Raw genomic sequence first — 21,517 nt, forward strand, 5'->3', positions numbered from 1 at the left:
CCTCCTAGAGGGTCTTTCCAACTTTTGGAAGGCAAAAAGCACATAAATTCTATTTGCCTAATCCTCTTATCCTCCCAGAAGATTCTGGGAGACCATATTGCCAAAGAAACCACCGGTGACGTGGGAGCAACATGCAATCTGCTCGGAAGTGTATTGATCATTTGAGTCACATGGGTCACGACAGGAAATTTATTATTTGACCATATGATCGCGTGATCGGTATGCCAGCGATTAGTAACAGCTCAGGCACGTTGAGCACATGATTGGCCTACGCAGCTGCCCCCGGACTCCTCGCGGCAGCCTTGGGAGCCAGAGGTCGCTACCCCAATTTTTGCAGGAGAGGAAACGGAGGTGGGCGAGGTGGAGGGTGAATGGCCTGTCCGAGACTCGCGGCTGCCAGCGGCAGAGCGGAGCCTGGCGTCCGTTTGCCAAGGCCCGGGAGCCCGCAGCCCACAGCCCACGCAGCGTGGCGCTGCCAGCACCTCAGGCCCCCTGCACACGCGGCCGGGAGCAGGCGGGGAGTGACAGAGGGCCCAGGGCCTTCGAGGGGTGGCCTTTGAAGTCATGGGAAGGGGGCACCCGAGCCCGCAGCAGCCTTGCCCTCACCCCAGCCTGGGCCCCGCTGGTGCAAGGGAATCCCTGAGCAAGGGCCTCCTGCCGGACGGGGTGGGGGGCGTGGGGGGGGGTGGGGGGTGGGGGGGCGGGGACCTTCGTCCCAGGCCCGCGGAGCTCTGTCGCCCTGCGTTCTATATAAAGTGTGATTCCGTTTCGAAGAAATACAGCAAACAGTTCTTAGAAGTAAAATCCCTTCGGTGAAGGACTTTTCCAGCTTCCAGGATGGCATCTCTCAGAACAGGGCTTCTCAACTCGCCCAAGGAGCTCCCCAGAGCCCGCCCAGCCAGCCCTCGATGTGCTCCCCACCAAAACTCCGGGTCTCCAGGGCCCAAGAGGGCCTGGGCAGGTTTCTGTCTGTCTCTCTTAATATATATATATTTATATATATATGTCCGTATATGTATACAATTATTCTGATTCTGAGGTGTACTCAGTATTATTCCTCCCAGGAATAACACAGCATCACCTGCAAAGGAGTCTCACCAAAAATATTTAAGCCGATTCTAAACTAGCCTTTAGATTTAACCTCATTTCTATAAAACAAGGGATAGAAAAAACTTTAAATGACCTCATGAGGAAGCAGACAAACCTGTAAGGCACCTGGCCTGGTATCTTCAAAAAAAGAAGTCAGTGTCAGGGGAAAAAATGCAAACAGGGTTAGGGGTGAAAGGATTATTTTTCACTAAAAGAAACAAGACAGCCCAAGGGGCGCCTGGTAGCTTGGTCAGTAAAGCACAGGACTCTTGTTCTCAGGGTCTTGAGTTCAAGCCCTATGTTGGGTCTGGAGCTCACTTAAAAGAAACGAGACACAAAACCAAATGCAGTGCATGAGCCTTGACTGAGTCATGGTTTTAAGAAAACAACTATAAAAAATGGGGCAGGATAGGGAAATTTGAGTGTGGACTAGGCTCTGGATATAAGGAAAGTATTGTCAGTTTTTTTATTGTGGTTATGTAGGAAAATGTCTTTATTTTTAGGAGGTGTATGCCACGGTGTTTAGAGTTGAAATGTCGAGTCACATCTGTGACTTGTTTTCAAATGGTTCGGAAAAAAAAGCCTGCATGTTAGTGTGAGGCCGTGTACCAGTGTTGACTCTCAGTGTTCATAGTCTGTTCTTTTCAACTCATACCCATGTTTGCCAATTTTTCATAATAAAGTAGAAAAGAGAACCAAGGTGAAGAAGCAAGCTAGTGTTCTTCAGAACCCTGTCGTGGGCTCCTTTACAGGCTTTGCCGCTCTGGTAATGACGGCACCCTTGTCTCCTGTGACGCACGTCGGCGTGGGGTCCGCTCACTGTGCCTCTGCCCCTTGGTTTCTCTTACGGTCACCTCCTGGCCAGCTGGCCCTGGGTGGCTGTGCCTCCCCTGCCCCTCTTCCCTGCTCACTGACAGCAGGAAGCTGCCAAAGATAGGACCCTGTGATGGAAGTTACAAACCCAGTTGAGCTCAGCTCACTGCCTTTACCCTTGTACGAGGGCTTTGTGGGGGTCGACCGTTGGTCGGCTGCCCGCGCTGCGCTCTGCCTGCAGTAGCACTGTAGGGCACCGGAGCTTGCGGTCCGGCTCTCTCCCTCTCCCTCTCCCTCTCCTTCTTTCTTCTTCTTACTTGCTAAGTATTACCTCTTATTACTTGCTTTACTCTGTGGACCTTCGTGATAATCAGAGCACCATTTCCTGAAGTCAGAGGGCTGTCCAGTTATCCACAACCATCTGGGCTCTGTGAAGTCAGCCGTCCCGGGATGGAAATGTACGTAGTGGCCTGCGGAGAGAGGACTTTACCTGGCATGTCAGCAGGGGCGGGTCTTCTTTGAGTGACTTCTGGAGGAGCAGGGATCACAGGGAATAGCAGCGGATGGCATGTTGAGGAGCTGTGTGCGGGAACCCCCCCAGGTAACAAGATCTGTAACGAGGATCTGTCTCCCCTTTGATGTGGATGTTGTGCCAGCAGGGCTCTCCCTTTGCACACATGGGACGTGGCCAGAGCGCAGGCTACCGTGGAAGCCCCTGATGCACTTCCAGACTTTCCTTTGTCCCCTCGATCTGAGGCCGTTACTTGGTCCCCAGGGAAGCCCGCCAGGCAGCCTCGGGCAGCATGGCTACTCCACTGCTCCTGGCAATTGGCGAACTCGGCCTGGGAGACCAAGGCACGCTCTCGCCCTGTTCAGACAGGAGTGAAGGCCTCATCCCAGCCGTGCTGGCGTGGATGTGGGGATCCGGTGCAGCGGAGGGGGGATTGTTTTAGCACGGATGGACAGAGGACTGTGTGAACGCAAGCACTTGGCCCGCCCAATGGTCCTGCCCTAGGTTTGCCGAGGACCATCTGGCTACGCCGGACACGCACGCCCTCTGCTCTCCTAAAGCATCACATCGCTTCTCTCCTGAGTGGTGACCCGAGAGGCTGTCGCAGGGCCCCGAGGCTCTGCAGAAGGACAAGCACATAGCAGTCGTTCGTTCCCACGCAGGTGTCCCACGGAACAGAGCAGGAGCAGGGATCCAGAGTGGCTCGCACAGCGGGAGCTGCTCTTCTGACCTAATTAAAGGACTCGGTAGAGGCCTCAGCCTCTCCTGACGGGCTGTGCACCTGCTGCTCGGTGGCCCCGGGCGTCCGGGGCTCATCCCTCGCTGGTTTCTCCTTCTCCTTCAGAATGGCTCCTTCTAGACGGTCTCCTGCAAAGCTTTCTTTGTACTGGTAACTCTTCTCTCAAGAAGTGTTTCTCTGGTGGGGGGGTAGCAGAGTGGGGGGAACGAGTGAGTGGGAGTAGGCTCTACTCGCGGCCTCTGCCGTTTAGGTCACAGTGAGTGCGACAGCAGGGTGGGCAGTGAGGAAGTAGGGAGTGAGAGCAGGACCCTCCCGGGAGGCCAGGTGGCCTCTTCTGTCTCTAAGTAGCCTGAGCCTCCCGTTTGCCTGCAGGCAGCGGCCAGGGTCCTATTCCCCGGTGAGCTCTTCCCGCAGTTAAACTGCTGTCTGGCCAGGGCCTCGCTGTGCAGGGAGAGGCCCGAGGGACAGGAGCTGGGTGTCCAGCGCTCACTCTGCCGCGCAGCGGGGGGCCAGCACCCTCCGTGGTAGCTCCTGGAGCAGCCCCGGAAGGGGAGGCCAGGCTGAGACCTGGGCCGACGGGTGGCGGGTGGCCGGGGGAGCTGAGTTGGGAAGGGGGCACGGACTCCGAGTCTGAGGGGACCAGAGCTGTCCCTTGCCCGGGCGTCCGAGGGGCTGGTCCTTAGGACGGTGCCAGGCCGCTTCCCAGAACAGCGTGTCCCGTGACGGTGTCCGCGGGGCCCCTGGGGGCGCTGAGGCTTGGAGGCGGGGGCAGGTCCAGCCCGGCCCTGGGCCCCTTGCTCCCCAGGGCTCCCCCCACCCGCCGCAGGCCCGCGCTCCCTGGCCCCCGGGGAGCCCACACCACTCCCGGGTATCTCACCGCTGACAACAAGGAACCCCGCGGCTCTCCCTGCCCCGGGGGGGGGGGGGGGCTCCCGGGGGAGCAGGGGCCAGACCTGAGCTGGGAGAGCACAGCCCCGGGCCAAAGCCACCTGCCGGGGACCAGGAGGGGCCGTCGTGAGCCGGGGCGGGCCCGGTCAGCGGCCGCGGGGGGACGTCGGGCGCTCGGCGGGGTCTTCTGGCTTCTCCGAGCCCTGCCCGCGCGGATCCTGGCGCAGAAGTCGGCGCGCGAGGAGGACGGACGGACGGACGGACGGACGGGGCTCGGGCAGCGCCGCACGGTGCACAGCCCCGGGCCGTCTCCGCGCTCGCAGGGGCTGGGGCTGGGGCTGCGGGGCTGCGGGGCTGCGGGGGCCCGACGCCGGGCCGAGAAGGGGCGGAGGGGTGGGGGCGGCGCCTGTGCGCCCAGAGCTCTCGGCCCGACGGCGGCCGGCCCGGTGAGGGATGAGGGGCGCGGGGTGGGCGCGGGCGGAGAGGGAACCAGCGCAGACGGCGTGAGCCCGGGAAGGGGAGCCCAGACGGAGGGAGCCGGGGCGGCGGGGGGCGGGGGGGTTGACCCGGGCGCCCGGGGCGGCGGGGAGGGGGCGGGGAGGGGGCGGGGCCCGGGTCCGCGCGGGGGCGGGGGCGGGGCCCGGGGCGGGGCGGGGGCAGCGGCGGGGCGGGGCGGCGCCGCGCGGGGTGGGGCGGCGCCGGCGCGGGCTGGGGCGGGCGGGGCGGGCCTGGCCTTGCTGACCGCCCTGCTCCCTCCGCCCCGCAGGTGAGGCCGCAGCCGGGCCATGGCAGCATGACGCCCCGGGCGCGCGCCGCCGGACGCCGGCCAGCAGGAGCCCCGGGCCGCGGGCGTGAGCGCCCCGGAGCAGCGCCTCGTTCCTGAGCCGCCCGAGCCGCCTTCCGCACGCGCTCGCTGGAGTCTTCGGCCCGTGGACCCCCGACCTTCCCGCCTGGAGCACCAATATGTGTCATGTTATTGTCACCTGTCGCTCGATGCTCTGGACCCTCCTGAGTATAGTGGTGGCCTTCGCCGAGCTCATTGCCTTCATGAGCGCCGACTGGCTCATCGGAAAAGCCAAGAGCCGCGGCGGCGGCGGCGGCGGGGCCGGCGGGGGCGGGGGCGGGGGCGGCGAGCCCGACGCCCGGAGCGGAGGCCCGGCCGAGCCGCCGCACCCGACCCTGGGCATCTACGCCCGCTGCATCCGCAACCCGGGCGTGCAGCAGGTGCAGCGGGAGACGCTGTGCGGGCCCTACGCCGAGAGCTTCGGCGAGATTGCCAGCGGCTTCTGGCAGGCCACCGCTATCTTCCTGGCCGTGGGCATCTTCATTCTCTGCACGGTGGCCTTGGTGTCCGTCTTCACCATGTGCGTGCAGAGCATCATGAAGAAAAGCATCTTCAACGTCTGCGGGCTGCTGCAAGGGATCGCAGGTAGGCGCGGGGAGCGGGCGGGCTCCCCCCGGGCTGTCGGGGTGGGGCGGGCATCGCACCCGCGGCGGGGGCCGCCCCCAGCGCCCCAGCCCTGCGACCCTTCCCCCGTGTTCCCCTGCGCTGCCCTCTCCCCGGCTTCTACCTTGTGGGGCCTTGTGACAGTAACTACTACTTTTTTGCTTTTGCCGGTAAGTTAAAAGTGTGCTGTCCCGTCAGCGCATCCCCCCAGGAGATCTGGGGGCCCCGCAGCGCCGCCCTGCGCGGGTCGGCCTCGCACTGGGGGAGCCTCGCGGGAGGGGGGCGAGCCACGCAGTTGGGTGTGGGGGTGGAAGAGCCACGCAGTTGGATGTGTGTGGGTGGGGGAAGGGCTATGCCGTTGGGTGTGGGGGGGGTGGAAAGAGCCATGCCGTTGTGTGTGTCTGCGGGGGGGCGGGGGGGAGCCTCACGGGAGCCTAAGGGGTTGGGCGGGGGGGGGGTGCGGAGGGCGTGCTCCGGGGCTCCGGCCTCAGCGCCGTCCCCAGCCACACGAGGTCTCAGCCTCGGAGAGGAAGCAGCGGCTGGGAAGGAATCAGTATCAGCTGCTCTGTGTTTAATAATGTTCTGGCTTGAACTGTCTCCTGGAGCCTGACGGAATGTTCTATGCATTGACTTCAGAAAATACAGACTAGGTGTCCCGCTTTCAGGCAGTTGCCCACCAGTGAGCTTGTTAGGCCTCGGTGGAAGAAAACGGAGGAGCCCTTCACGGTGACCCCAGAGCGGAGGCTGCGAGCCGCAAGCAAACGTCCCACCCCGCCAGCGCTCAGCCTTTCCCATACGGGTTGGAGGGGTGTCATCTCTTCCCGACGGCACAGGGACACACACGCAGACGCTGCAGCCTGAAGACATGGTTGAGGAACTAAAAGAATAGATAGACTCGCTTTGATTTTTCAAGGGAAAAAAAAGTCACTTTTTAAACAATCGTAATCCAGGTGTAATTCCGAACTCTAGCAGGAGAATGGTCATCCATGCACAGCCCTAGCTGAAGGTGCTGGTGACTCATCCTCAGCAGACCCTAAAGCTAAAGCTTGGTGCGTGGGACTCCAACAGGCAAGATAAGCAGTGAGCCGGGTGTCCGGGCTGTAAAGAACCAAACCCCAAATGAATTACCTCTGGGCCACGTCCCAGCAGACTCGAGCTCAGCAGGACTGGCCTCCACTCGGCAGATCAAACAACAGTGCTTTTCCCAACAGCTGATAAGCTAATGCTCTCGGTTTCTCTGATCTTAGGGGAGCCCCCATACATATTTGTGCGTGGTGGCTGGTGGATGAGGGGCCGAGAGAAATGATAGGGCCCACCCGGTCCGGGTCCGTTTGCATGGAGGATGCGCTCCTGGGGCCTCATCTCGGAGAGAAGGAGCCGTGCCCTGAAGTGCTCAGGCCCTGGGACTCTGTCTCTGGGAGGCGAGGATTCTGATGTCCAGTTTTGCTGGAGATAAATGTGCCACCTCTCTGGACCTTGGCATTCCTGACTGAATGGAGAGATTGGAAAATATGACCTGACCTTAGAGTTTTTTTATCTTAGATTTTTAATTTTGTGAAGCTCATTATTCCGTTTTTGATTCACTTCTGAAAAATGAAGTTTATCCCCTTCAGGTTGGCATTTTACCTTCCAGATATGTTACATAAGGTTCATCTTTCTCTAGTCAGAGACGTGCTCCTCCTTTATTGCCCTGAGACACACAGTGCCTCAGGGGTATGTGCATATGTGCTGTATGTATCTTAAAACTTGTGCTGAGAAGTATTACAAAGGGCTTTTTTTTTTAAGGTTTTATTTATTTATTTGACAGAGCACAAGCAGGGGGAGCGGCAGGCAGGGGGAGAGGGAAAAGCAGGCTCCCTGCTGAGGCTGGAGCCAGATGGGGGGCTCGATCCCAGGACCCAGGGATCATGACTTGGGCAGAAGGCAGATGTGTAACCAACTGAGCCTCTCAGGTGCCCCCCCCCCCCCAAGGCTTTTGAAAAGCCAGAATAAACAGACCAAGAGAAGGCAACATGCACAATTTATTAATCCTGTTGAAGAGCCCTGGTTGACCAGAGAGGTGGATTTCTGTGTGATTTTTTCCTTACTATGTTGTATTTCCTCCTCCTTGGTGATTTATGCCTTTACTCTGATTTTTACCAAAGTGCTGGTATGCAGGCAAAACTCCTGGTCTGTCATCCCTGAGAATGGTTTTCATCCTGAGAACCTGAGTGCCTTTTAGCAAATCAGTGGACGTTTATAGTATGAAGGGGGCATCTTGGGCCTTAGCGCCATAAGCTGTCTTTTACTGTCATTCAGAAGCAAGCCACTTCTAGATACCCTTTTAGTCTTACAGTCTGTTTACAGGCACATTTTGGTGGGGGGGTGGTGCACAGAGGGAGAGGGAGACAGAGAATGCCAAGCAGGCTCCGTGACCAGCATGTAGCTCGATGCGGGGTTTGATTCCCTAACTCTGAGGTCATAACCTGAGCCAAAATCCAGTTGGATGCTTAACTGACTGAGCCACCCAGGTGCCCTCATGTAGTTTTTAATAAGGTGTTAGTCCAGTGAACTCAATCTCTAAGAATGAGGATCAGTCCAACAAATGTTTTGGTGTTCTTGGTTGCTGTTTCACATAAATGTCAAGAGTGTTCATTTTGGCACAAAGATCAGTACATGTCATAGGAATTATTCATATACTCCAGTGAATTATTCCTGACTTTTCTCTCTCTCAGTATCAGGCCTCGGGAAAAAGGATTAAAAAGAAGGAAATAGTAGCATACTTAAGGTGCTAGTCTGTTGGTCACCTGTCCATTCTAAAAGTTTAGATTTTCTAAGGTAACTTTCTTCCCGCCCCTATCACTTATGTTCCCTTTGCATTCATACAGCATCTCAGAAAGTCTGAGATTACCTAAAATTTTGAATTGGCACATGGCAGAGACTCCTATATAGTCAGACTGCCTTGGTAAGGCCCACTGATCTAAGGCTAAGAACTGAAATACAAGAAGTGGTAGTTTATTTTCTCCTCGCAGCCCAGCAGCATCCTTTTTGAGCAGAAATCATGGGTAAGATGACTGCACTAGCCAAGTGACTGCCTCATGTTCCCTTCCCTCTATAAGGGACGCTTGGTGGGCTCTTTCTGTCCTGATGAAGGTCTCTACTGGGTAGCTCAGGCCAACGTAAGCAGTAGCCATGGTCCTTGAATCTATGGCTGAGAAAGTGCAGCAGTGTCTGAAACAGCTGACTGCTTTGTGTCCTGTCGGCCAGTATGTAATAGCATCTGGGCAGCCCCAGCCTCAGCCAAGGACCTGGTACAGCTTTGAGCACCAGCCTTTCCCCCCTGCACCCCGCTTCTCAGCCCTGGATCTACGTGACGTTGGAACAAAGGGTGAGAAAGGAGCTGTTGCCAGTGCAACAAAAGCATTCTTTAGAAATACACTCAGACTGTGTTTGTTCTTAAAACTTTGATTTTGGCAAAAGTGACATTTTTGTAAAATATAACTGGAAGAAAAATTACAAGATGTGGTAAGCATATTCCTAGTACAACTGATTCTAAAGAATAAATAGCCCTTAGGTTTGTGTAGCCTCATTGTCTATAGAAAGTATAACATAAATTATTAAAATATGGGTATTTTGATTTTAGAAGTGGATGTTAAAGAATTTGCTATCTCAGTGGAACTCTCAAAATCTAGATTGCTTAAAAATAATAATAAAATAGACAATAGTTATCTATTGTCTACTAATTAATGAAGATACTGGATTTGCCTTCAAGGCAAAGCCTCCTGGTGTGAGCACCCATCTGACATTTCCTAAATACTTAGGCACAGATGCTGGAGTTCCGTACTTGCCTCTTGGCAGCAATTAGAGGTCAAGCCTTACCTGTCTCTGGATCATTCCTGACCTCACATGAAATGTCTAATAATTTACCTCACTTCTCTAAATCTCTTTTCTCACTTATAAAATGGGTATAACGAGGTATAATACATACCTCACCATTGTTTTGTGGATTAAATTAGGTAATAATATATGAGAAGAAAGGCTTAAACACAGTACTTTGCACAAAGTAAATAATAAATGGTAGCCATGTGGTTATTAAATTTTTTCTGCTTTCTGGGCAGGTCTTAGTTTTTTTGTTGTTGTTATTAATGTTTCCTAGAATTGCTGCATTTTAAGGAGTAGTGATTTCTATTCCAGTCTTGAGAACTAACCTTGTTCTGCTGAAAATCAGACATCACTGTGTTGTCTAGGGCCATTCCCCGGCTCCCTCTAGCCGCCTGTGTTGGGGCCGAAGAGGGTAGAGCATTCCTGTGTGGCTCTGGTGTGACTGTGGGTGTCCTTGGGGCATTTTTTCAAAAAGCAGAAGATTGCATTGAATTGACAGGAAAACTGAGAACTCCTTCCTCTCACTGCTCTTCCCCCTGACCCTCAGTCTCTAATCCCTTTCCTTTCTGGAGGCCGCTTCTAGCAGTCGAGCCTTGACTGCAGGTGGCTCTCCAGGCTCCCTTCACAGAGTAAATCACAGGCTGATGGGCCTTCCCTAGGTGAGGACTTGTCCAGATCTTGGCAGAGCCAGAAGCACACATCAGGCCGTAGCCCTCTGGGATTCATTACAAAAGCTGGGTAACGGGCCAGCAGGGTCGTGGTTGCCAGCTGTCTTCCTTAGGTTGTGACCTGGATGTAATCCATAATGAAACCGTAGAACGCAGAGATCCAGGTTTTCCATGACGGCATCGAGCAGTTTGTTTTTAGAAATGCATGGAGGGCTCTCTTAGAAGTCTATGGAATCCCCAGTGACTCAGGGTTGGGACAGAAGCCATTAAAGTGAGCTCAGGGTTTGGCTCCCTGGTCCTGGCTTGGACTCTGCCGCCGGGCTGGCCGCGAGGGTGGGGTAGCACGGGCTGCGGGGCCGCCTGCTGATTTCTCGGGCTTCCTCGTAGGCGTCTGCGTGGCCCTCACGCTCTAGTCCCTGGAGCCCTCTGTCTGCACCCTTAGGGTCCAGCGGGACTGCCCCGGAGCTGCGCCACCAGTCTGACGGGATTAGCTAGCCGGGGGGCTGGGCCCTGCCTCGGGGGGCTGGGGCAGAGGGTGTGTCCGAGGGAGCCCCCCCTGTTGTCAGGCCCGGCCTGGCGTGTGCGGGCTCAGCTTTCTGGGAAGGGGGCAGTGGTTCAGGATGGAGGGGGACAGTATGCGCAAAGGGACAGGAGTAAAAAGAATCGGACAGAGAAGACAGGTGAGGATTTCACCTTTGCTGCTCGTATAGTTGCTTTGTCATAAATCAAAATGTGTGTGCGAGCGTGGAGAGGCCCATGAAATAGGCCGCGATCGCGCTCCAGGTCGTGCTACTGCCAACTGCTGTTTCTCACAGGATGAACAGTAACTATCAGGAGGACGACCACGACTCAGCCCGGTCTCGGCGTGTATTTTGGCTTCTCCCTTGCTCTCTACTCATTCACTTCTGGGCCAGAGAGACCGGCCATTGGAGAGGAGAAAAATAAGAACAGGGGCTTCAAAAACATAAGGACAGGGGAAGAGATTCCTGAGTCTCACAGGGAACTTGCCCTGGAGTTTTACACCTGAAACATTTACCTGGCTTTCTCCAAGAAGGTAGTGGGACTCTGCCCAACTTCAATCCTCAGAGAAAAAGTATGAGGAAATAGAGGAAGCATCTCCTGCTTTTCCTTCTTAGAACAAAGCGCTGGAAGCTTCTGGCTGTCAAAGGAGGCTCTTCATTTCTGGTTCTCCAGACAGAGAATGCACCCCAGAAGTCAGGTCCAACCAGTTCTATGTCTCAATCAGTTTAAGAAAACCACTGATTTGGGGCACCTGGGTGGCTCATCGGTTGAGCATCTGCCTTTGGCTCAGGTTGTGATCCTGGGTCCTGGGATTGAGTCCTGCATGGGGTTTCCTGCAGGGAGCCAGCTTCTTCCTCTATGTGTCTGTCTGTCTCTCTCTCTCTCTCTCTCTCTCATGAATAAATAAATAAAATCTTAAAAAAAAATACCACCGATGATGACAGATCTACTAATTCATCAACCTCCAATAATCCCCTAGTAAAAACTGAGTATGCAGAAATGTACAGCAGGTCAGAACTAAATTTCAATTCAAGGAGTTTTTATTGGATGCCTACTAAATGCAAAGACTATAGACTCAGGTCTCCAATTTCTTGAGTTTCTGCTCCCCAGCCATATTACAATAGAGTCATTGTTTCATAAACTATACCCTAGAGAACCAAAGCTATATATATAAAAATCATTATATATAAAGGGAACCGAGAACTCAATCATATCATTAGATAAAAAACTACTCCCTAAAAGCAAGCGGAACAAGCAGGCATTAATATAAGTCCAGGGAGTGGGATCTACTTTTAAAGAATCAGTTGGGTGCTCGCTTCGGCAGCACATATACTAAAATTGGAACGATACAGAGATTAGCATGGCCCCTGCGCAAGGATGACACGCAAATTCGTGAAGCGTTCCATATTTTTGTTTGGCGCCTGCCTTTGGCCCAGGGCGCGATCCTGGAGACCCGGGATCGAATCCCACGTCGGGCTCCCGGTGCATGGAGCCTGCTTCTCCCTCTGCCTGTGTCTCTGCCTCTCTCTCTCTCTGTAACTATCATAAATAAATAAAAAAATTAAAAAAAATAAAATAAAATAATCAGTTGGAAGGTCTAGAAGAAAAGTGCAAATTCTCTTAAATTTCAGAGCAACTGATACACAAATAAAATGTGGAAAGCGGTTTGCCATGGTAACCACTTAATTATAGATGTAAATTATCATGGAGCCATGGATGATGTCCACATTCTATTAACTAATAATCACTTAAGTATGGTTCTGAATACTTACATGAGCAGTTCAGGCACTGTTATAAGAGCTAAATGCAACAAGCGTATTCTAAGCTGTGACGCCACTTGAAAAGTAACGTGCATCTCCTGTGAAGAGCTGTGCTCCAGCGCAGCTGGCCATATTTATAAGTTCAGTTACTGTATACAGTCTTTCCAGTAACTTTATTAAATGTCCAGGACTAACTCTTTTTTAACCTTTTTTTTTTTTTAAGATTTTATTTCTTTGAGAGAGAGCACAAGAGGTGGGAGGGGCAGAGGGAGAAGGAGAAGCAGACTCCCCACTGAGCAGGGAGCCCGATGGCCAATAGTTGAGGGTTGAGGGGCTTGACTAGAACTCCTGGATCATGACCTGAGCTGAAATCCAGAGTCAGACCCTTAACCAACTGAACTATCCAGGTGCCCCCAAGAATCACTCCCATTTGAAAAATAGCCTCTACTACTGATGAAATCTAAAATAAACAGTGAGAGGGCAGCCCGGGTGGCTCAGCGGTTTAGCACAGCCTTCAGCCCACGGCGTGATCCTGGAGTCCCAGGATCAAGTCCCACATCAGGCTCCCTGCATGGAGCCTGCTTCTCCCTCCTCTGCCTGTGTCTCTGCCTCTCTCTCTCTCTGTGTCTCTCATGAATAAATACAATCTTTAAAATAAAACAAAATAAACAGTGAGAATGCCAAACCAGTATTAAAAATTTCAAACCAAAATGCCCAGCTGCTATGTGTTGAGAGTTTTGAGGCCAGTGTCAGGGCCCTGTGTGGAAAAGACACCTGCTTCATTGGAGGAGTTATTTAACATAATCTGGACGTTAAGACTTTAGCAGGCAGGAAATTTACTTACTGTCCTAAAAATTTTATTGCTCAAAAACAATCTTTTCATGTGTCTTTTCCTCTGCTATACACTACATTTTTATTTATCTTGGAAGTTTATTTTGAATGATCAGTGTAATTTGGTTATAGTCAAACAGAAGCTCTTTCTTAATCTAGCATGTTGGATGAATAATTTATCAAGAAAATATTTTATAAATTTTTCCAGTTGATGTAAACAGTTTAAAAAAATAGTTTCTCTTGAGAAGAAAACTCTATCACTAATTCACAGGAAGGAATAATCTGGCTAAATTAGAATGTTGGATGCATTCTAACTATAAAGAGTTAAGGCTTTAGAAATTGCCAGGGAAGTAATTTGCATATAACATGAATCATTGCTGAGAAAGACTTCAGAAAGCTTCAACAAGGGAGAAACCGCATCTTTCTTATAGATTGTTTCTCCATATATTCTAAGGGCATGCAGGCAATTCTTAATTGATGGTCATTAATTCTGAGTAATTCTAACAGAAACTTCCTCTGGAGGCCTTGGTTATAAAGTCTTTTTATGAAAACTATGCTCTGATTGTCTTCCAAAGAATTCTCTTTATGTTGTTGTGTCATCTGTCCACCCCCGACCCTGGAAAAGTATTTTTCTTGCCAATTATAATTCCCTGGGAGTGTTTTTAGTAGGAAATCAGTACCATACTAGATTCTTCTGGGGAGATAGTATGAGCATTAATACAAACTTTTAAAAAAATTGACACCTGATCCTTCACTTTTCCCCTCAGAAAAATCTTACTGGTTAAAAACCTCTGTTATTAATCATGTACAAAGGTGACATGTAGATATAATCTGCTCTACAAAGACACTGTGGTACAACCCAAAACCCTTTTCATGAAGAGTGAACCCTCTGACCTCCAGTTCCTGATCTGCCTATCAAAGCAGAGTTATTAAATGTCAAAACTGGACCCAGTTTGACTCGTTCATAAGCTCTTGAAATTTTAAAATGAGGTGCAGTGAGAACAAGTTTAGATTTTAGATTCCCAAGAGACAGGGAGTTCCAAACAGCCTCTTTACTCTTCATCCTGTTACTTGCTTCTTAGAAAGGTGTCCGCAACCTGACACAGGCAACCTCTGCCCTCGTGTTCCCTCTCCTCAGAGGGGCCCCTTGCCCAGTGGTTACTGCCTTTGAATGAACCCTGATCCATTCCGCTAAGGTTTCCAGAAGTCTACATCAAAAATGAGAAAGATAAGGACAATGTAGTAAGATTTCATAGAGCCGAGTATGTTCAATTTAAGGAACTAATTATCAGATTACATCCTTCACCGCTTTTGTGTTAAAATATGCTTTTATGAAATGATGAGGAAAGGAGGTGATGGTTATTTTCAGTGTCTTTATATCAGCAAAATAGAAATATTGGCCTTCCAGTAATTTTTCTGGCTATTGTACTAGTGTGTGAAGTCTAGAAGTTGTGGGAACCACTGTTCTAGAATCTAAGCAAGGATCAGATTGTGTCTTTTTCACAGTTCTATCTCTGCTGTTCAGAATGGGCCCTACTCCGTACATAACTGTTAGTAAATGCACGTTCATTGGTAAAAACGCGATCTGTGATATGATGGTCTGTACTAGCACAGCGATACGTTTCTAGGCATGTGGAAAAGAGTAAAGTGTTTCCCAGTGCTCCTAAGCCTCAATCCCGACATGACCTCTGCCCTCCAAGACAGGGCACAAATAATTAATGGAGCCATTACCCAAAGAACTAATAAGAATCATTTCAGAACTGGAAAGCACCAGAACTAAATTCTGTTTGGGCTTTTGAATAAATTTGCATTGAAAAATTGAAAAACCTTAATGGGCAAAGTGATGTCAAAGGTATAGATTAACCAAACTGGCAATTCTTAGGCAGAAATCCTTGATTCATGTTATAACTAATACCTGGCTTTATCCTTCTGTTTATAAATACTGTGGAATACGCTGGTAACTTGACATTTTGGTACTGAGGCTAGTGGCCTGCCTGGCATCTGAGAAGTCAAGCAGGTTGGATGCCATTGCTCGGTAGCGTTGCAACTCGGGAGGCAGGAGACCAGGACTCTCCTTGGGTGGAGAGAAGGGCCCTGAGAGCCACCATCCGGGTGTCTGTCACCCTACGTCGTGCCTGAGGTGGAGGCCGTATCCTCAGCGTGCGGACCCGGAGACAGGCAGGTCTCCCACCAACACACCAATAACTTAAACCTGTGGAGCCAGGGAGGGATGCAGGGGGAGGTCAGGGGAGGCGAAGGTCATCAGCTGTGTTCTGTGAATTAAAAGCTATTTGAAGGGGGTGAGATGGTTGCACTGTGGCCTGACCTGCTGGACAAGGATGTAATCGGGGCGCTGAGCGTGCCCGTGGTGCCGCGTGTTGTCTCATCAGCTGTCCCGGGAAGAACACCGGATATGCTGTCTTGTGGCTGGCGTTGTTTTAGGTGGAGGTGCAGCTTTATATGGTTCCCAATCATACAGAATCTCAAAGATGAAAATGTATGTGGATTATCTGGCTTAGACTTTTTTCACTCTGGTCCAATAAGTTTTATGTTTCATTTGCAGTTTTCTCCTCACACGGTTGTTCGCATTGGCCAGAGGAGGCAAACTTGAAATGATTCTGACCTGTTCACTAGGTTTTCTTCTCGAAGTTTCTTTAGCCAGGGGCAGCCATTCCACAGTGGCATCTATATTGTGGTAAAGAGGCTGGTGACACTCAGATTGTAATGGAAGAGAAGCTGTGGATGGAACGTCTTTATTTGTCGTTGGCTTGCTGTGGTGTTAGCAAATCAGCCTGAACAAACAACAGGTGACCCTTTATTTTGGTGCAGCCTTTCCCTCCCTCCTGCCCCCTCACAGCATTGGGGTGCTTTTCTCACTTGATAACTGTCCCACATCATCCACTCTCTAACCCCTTGTAGGTAGAAGTAAGCCAGCTTTGAGTACATCCCAATCTCTCTTCTTCAGCGGGTCAAATGCTTTTGTCTTAGAAGCGAGTCTCTGGTTTGCAGTAAAGCAGCAGCAGTGGAGTCTGGAGCCCACTGCCTGTCCCAGGTCCCCTGCTCGGTAGCTGTGGAACCCTACTGAATCCCTACATGCTGCGGTTTCCTCATCTGTCTGGTGATAATATTAATAGTACCAACCTCATAAGTTTGTTAAGAGGACTGAATGAACTAAATTTAAAGTGCTTCACCAGTGCCTGGCACATTGTAGTGCCCAATAAGCATCAATGGTTGCCATAGTTACAAGTTATTATGCCCACTAAAAGGTTCTAGTCATCTGTATAAACTTCCAGCCTTAAAGTATTAGTTGTGAATGCATTAAATTGGGCAGAGGTGTTTATAGCTTTAGCTCCATGTCATCTTTACTTGGAATCTAGCATTTGTGCCATAGAAGACCTTTCCAAAAGGTTCTTGTAAAGACGTGAAGACTAGAAAGAAAACAAGATTCAGAAATGACAGGGGAAGTTGGTCAACAACACAGCATGGATAAAGGACTATGGCTTAGGCAAGGAGTGTGGATTTGGGAGAAAGATGGAGACGTAGAAGCCAAGGAATAAGGAATACACCCCCTACTGCTGTTAAGTTTATAGTTGAACGGGAGTCCATGGTGCCCAAACAGTTGCTGTTCTTTTATGGGACAAATGTGTATTCCAGCACAGTTAAGACTCCCACTTTTTACTATCACTGTTCTATTTAGTTTTCCAGATACTCGGTTAACCCTGTACTTGCCACTTAGAATTTCATAGGTAAAAATTTTAAATAAAAATTACATTTTTTCCTTTCTTAAAACAGAGAGAACCAGGTCTAGCCTTGTGTTGTAACCGAGAATGATCACTACAGAATGTCTCACAAAGCTCCTGAACATGAAGAGTGTGTAGGTTCATACCATGATGATTGGGAAAAGCAGCGTGATGACAGATTCAGTGGGTGGGAACTGGGTGTGGTCTGATACGGTGTGCTTCCTCAAAGCATGATGTGTGTGCCCAGCGGGATTGTGAAAGAGAAGTGTGCACACCTAGCAACAGTTGATGACCTACAATTAGCTATTAAGGACTGCCAAAACGACTTCCAGCTGTCAGATTGGAAGTAAACAGTATCCCTACGTTTGTGGTGAGCCACTCTGTACACCATGTTGTACCACATGAAACAGACTTAGAGGTAAATAACACGGTACTCCTCTCCTGGAACGCAGACCACACAGACCAGACGCTGATCTGTGACACTGCCTTCAGTGTCTGCTGGGCTGCTGATGGGAAGGGGTCTTTCCATTCTCCAGGCTCATGGTGCTTCTGGACACCACCCTTCCCTCTGCCACGGGCCACCCCTCTCTTCATTTACCTTTGTATCCCTCTGCTCTCTACCACTTGCTATTATCCCGAACTTCTCTAGGTTTATCCCTGCACTGCTCCGCTCTCAGCTGGGGTCCTGGAAAGGTCCACAGGTCAGCCACAGTCTGTCTTTTCAGCTGTGCTCACTGCAGCCAGCAATAGTGGGAAACAATTTCAGAGTTTTGAGGCTAACCTAAAGCTGGTCTCCAGATTAAATGAAAATTCATTACATTTAATTGACTCGGTACTTTATCTTTGTGTTCTCCCAAAGAGCATCATTTTCTAGAGCTAGAAAGGAGGTTTTTAGTGCTTGCAGTCAAGTCCCATGGTTTGGCCCTTGCGTGGGTTTCATTAGGAAGTACGGCAGCTGTGCTGTTAGCCGAAATTGCCAACCCCTAAGATTCACGTTATTGAATGAAGCTTTTCCTCCAACCATTTAAAAAACTTGGCAAGTACATTATATTGGTTTCCTTTAAAATGTAACATCTGCATCACAGCACCCTGTCTTCCCATTCATCAAATATTTACTGAGCACCTATTACATGTCATGTGGTTCTAAGCAACTGGGATACATAAAGAATAAACTGACAAAGTTCTTTGTCATGGAATTTACACTGAAGATGGTGGAGACAGTATACTAAATAAGTCATTCAGTACATTAAAAGGTGGTGGGTACTGTGGAAGAAACAAAAAGTGCAGCCAGGCTGAGGGGTTAGGTAAGCCGGGTGATAAGAGGACATCAGGTAGTCAGGGCTGGCTTCGGGGAGACAGATTCAAAGACTTGACGGATAGAGGAGTTAGCCACGTGGGTCGTCGGGAGAAAGCGCCCTGCGGCCCGGGAAGAGTTAAGAGCTGAAGGCCCTGCGGGCAGAGGAATGCGCGCTCTAAGAGGAGTCAAAAAGTATTCGAAGGTTTTTGGCCTGAGCGGTTGTAAGAATTGAACCACTGAACTCCCGTTAGCTGATATGAAGTCCCCGGGGCAAAGAGCAGGCTGTGAAGGAGGGAGTGGCGGCCCAGAGTGAGCTTTGGATGTAATTTCAAGTTCCCTGTCAGGCGTCCGGGGGTCAGGCAGGCCCTTGGCCCGGGGCTGGAGGCCAGAGCGCAGGAGCTATCCGCCTCCTGGAGTAAAGCTGCGGGAGCCGGAGCCCGAGTGATCAGGGGACTGGAGGGGGCGGGCGAGGGGTTGAGCCGTGGGCACTCCCGTGTTCAGATACCGAGCAGGAAAAGCCAGTTGGCCTCCCGCGGAGAGTACGGGGCGGGGGGGGGGGGGGGGGGGGGGGGGGAGCGGGGGGAGGATCCACAATACCTGTGAGGAGGACTGTCCTGCCTTAGTTCCCCTCTGATCCTGCGCTCTACTATGTTTTTCGACTTTCTGATGGAAGTTACCGCTCCCATAAGCCTGCAGTGCCCCCTGAGCTGGGTCGGAGCAGGGGTCTGGGGATGGGGAAGCCAGTCACACTCTTGTCTGATTGGCCTTACTTCCGTTGGAGAGATGGCTGCCCCAAGCAAGGGAATGAGGTGTAGGGGCTGTGGTGGCAGGGGCAGCGTCCTGGCATTATGCTTTAGTGACCTGAGCTCTGAGTCACAAGGTAGACCTACCTGAGGGGGATAAACAAGGGCCCTCCTGCTGTTCCTAAATGAGTCAATGGCTATTTCAAAGAAACAAGTTGAACTCTTGACCTTTGTTATCCAAAGTTAACTGTGACATACCCATCAGGTTTATGGTAAATGAATGCTAAGCCAAAACTGTGATGTATACCAAGAGAAATAAAGGTCTGTGCCCTCCAGGGGCTCAGAGTCCTGCCAGGGACTGCGGTATCCTCAGGGCTGAGCTGAGCGTAGGGACTGGCGCTGAGTAGGTAATGCAGGAAATAGTTGCTGAATAAGTCCACAGAATTAACAGTGTGATGAAGAGCTGGAGAGGGACAGGGCAGGGGAAGCACACAGAGAATACCGTCCTGGCAGGAAATGGTGACCGTGTCGCACGTGGAAGGACGTCTGGGTGAGGGGGGATATGTCCAGGTAGAGGACCCCCGAGGGGTCAGCACCAATAAGAGCCCTGGCTCAAGGAATGGTGGTGTGGGTAGTGTGATCAGATTCCTCGAGTATTACTGGCTTACAAGTGCTTAAAGCCTATGAAACCCCACATCGACCCCCTCCTCTATCCCAGTGCACCAGGCCAAGCACATAGTATATACTCAGTGGACACTCCTCACAAATTAACCCAAATTTTATTTATTTTTTTTATGAGAGACACAGAATGAGAGAGGCAGACACACAGAGAAGCAGGCTCCATGCAGGGAGCCAGATGCGGGACTCGATCCTGGGACCCCAGGACCACGCCCTGGGCTGAAGGCGGGCACCCAACTGCTGAGCCCCCCCCCCCCCGCCACCGGGCATCCCTAGAATGAGCTTCTCGATTCCCATCTACTGGAGGCTAACTGTTGCGTCCCTCACTGGGAGCTTCTCCACAGGTTGACAGTGTCAGTGCCTGGCCTTAGAAAAGCACTTTGCACACTGAGGGCTGGTCATTCCTTGCTCCAGCCAGGTGGGGGAAGGTATTACAAGCAGCAGAGAGACACAGTGGGCCCTGTACGGTGATAGCTGGCACCTGAGGCTGGTGGTCAGCTCACTGGGGTGGTCAGGACTGTCTGCAGCCTGTGGGCATCTTGGGTAGTCCAAGGAACTAACCATCAGTTTCTTTTCAGTTTTTTCTTTCCCACATAAGGTTGAGTCGTCCCCAGTAATCCCGTGATGAGCGTAGGGCACCTTCTGGGGGATCACCCTAGCAATCAGTCATGGAGAGGTTATGACAACTCTGAGTCACTTACCGTTTCCTTCAGTGGTGGCTATTTTCTGGCCAGTATCATCCCCCCTGCTTTTCTTCCTCCCAGCTAGGCCAACCATTGCTCACCCAGGCACATGGGAAGAGATGCCAGGCAAAAAAAAGAGCAAAAGCCCACTGGCCTCATCACTTACTTTCTCTATCACCGTCCACAAAACACATAATATACCTCCCAAAACAATACTGCATGAGGGCAAGGTGGTAGAAAGACCCAGAGACCACTACAGGCTGACCTAACTTCAGAAACTACTTTTTAAATAGCTGCACAGGAAGATCAGACCTTTTTCTGGCTGGCTCTTATGTGAAATTCAATCCGGAGCACAGTTCACCTTCCATTTGGTCTCTGGCTCTAGCCCCCGCCACGCTGAGAGTCCTTGGGCATACTCCAAGTCGAGGACCAGAATAACCATGCTGAGTTTGCAGCAGACTTGGTGTGTCTTACTGTATTTTTCTGCTGGTTGTCTGACATGCCTATCTAAGACTTTAATTTTTGTCTCATTAGTTGGGGTCATTAATCCTGTTTGGAATTCGGGGTAGAAGTTTGCTTCTAAACACGGGAATTCACAGGCCTGGAACAGGACAGTGTGACAGGATAAACCAGCCAGCTAAGAGTCTCTTTCTTCTTTCCTGCTGACACATTTGTTCTCATTGATTGGCATCTGTCAGGTTATTAGTTTTCATGGCGTGGGTGGCGGGTTGTGGCACACTGTGGTTTAGAGATATTTTATTATGGGCTTAACTATGTTCCAGGCACTCTTCTGAGGACTGGCTTTAGAAGGCTAAACTCCATCCCTGCCCTGGTGGAGTTTCAAGTCTGGGATGGAGATGGAGAATAATTAAAATACGTAAAATAGTAGATTGAACTATAAGATATGTCCAATGGTAGGCCAAAAATGGCCAAATAAAAAAAAAGGCCAAATATTGAAAGTTTCATATGACTCAAATATACTCTATATTAGTAATTAACGTAAGGAGAAATAAAGCAAGGAAAGGGGGGAAGTAGGTGGTTAGAAATTTGAATAGAGTGGGGATCCCTGGGTGGCGCAGCGGTTTGGCGCCTGCCTTTGGCCCAGGGCGCGATCCTGGAGACCCGGGATCGAATCCCACGTCAGGCTCCCGGTGCATGGAGCCTGCTTCTCCCTCTGCCTGTGTCTCTGCCTCTCTCTCTCTCTCTGTGACTATCATAAATAAATAAATAAATAAATAAAAAAAAGA

The 21,517-nt window shown here is 51.0% G+C and overlaps 1 protein-coding gene, 1 long non-coding RNA gene and 1 other non-coding gene across 3 annotated transcripts in view; 2 read left to right on the forward strand and 1 right to left on the reverse strand.

The window, feature by feature from the left end:
* The window catches only part of LHFPL2 (LHFPL tetraspan subfamily member 2), a 153,751-nt gene that overhangs the window by 124,501 nt on the left and 7,733 nt on the right, over positions 1-21,517 (forward strand). Inside the window, exon 4 of the mRNA XM_025438374.3 lies at positions 4,807-5,469. Coding sequence (XP_025294159.3) covers positions 5,004-5,469 — 466 coding nt within the window. The 5' untranslated portion in view covers positions 4,807-5,003. The remainder of the gene's footprint in view (positions 1-4,806; positions 5,470-21,517) is intronic.
* Positions 11,561-17,229, reverse strand: LOC125754847 (uncharacterized). The gene is made up of 2 exons (XR_007409771.1): positions 15,456-17,229; positions 11,561-15,341 (listed from the first exon to the last, which is right to left on the reverse strand). It is a non-coding gene; the product is annotated as an uncharacterized LOC125754847 (long non-coding RNA).
* On the forward strand, positions 11,847-11,950 carry LOC112654243 (U6 spliceosomal RNA). The gene has a single exon (XR_003132892.3). It is a non-coding gene; the product is annotated as a U6 spliceosomal RNA (small nuclear RNA).

Source organism: Canis lupus, chromosome 3 (assembly GCF_003254725.2).
Source record: "Canis lupus dingo isolate Sandy chromosome 3, ASM325472v2, whole genome shotgun sequence".
NCBI lineage: Eukaryota > Metazoa > Chordata > Mammalia > Carnivora > Canidae > Canis > Canis lupus.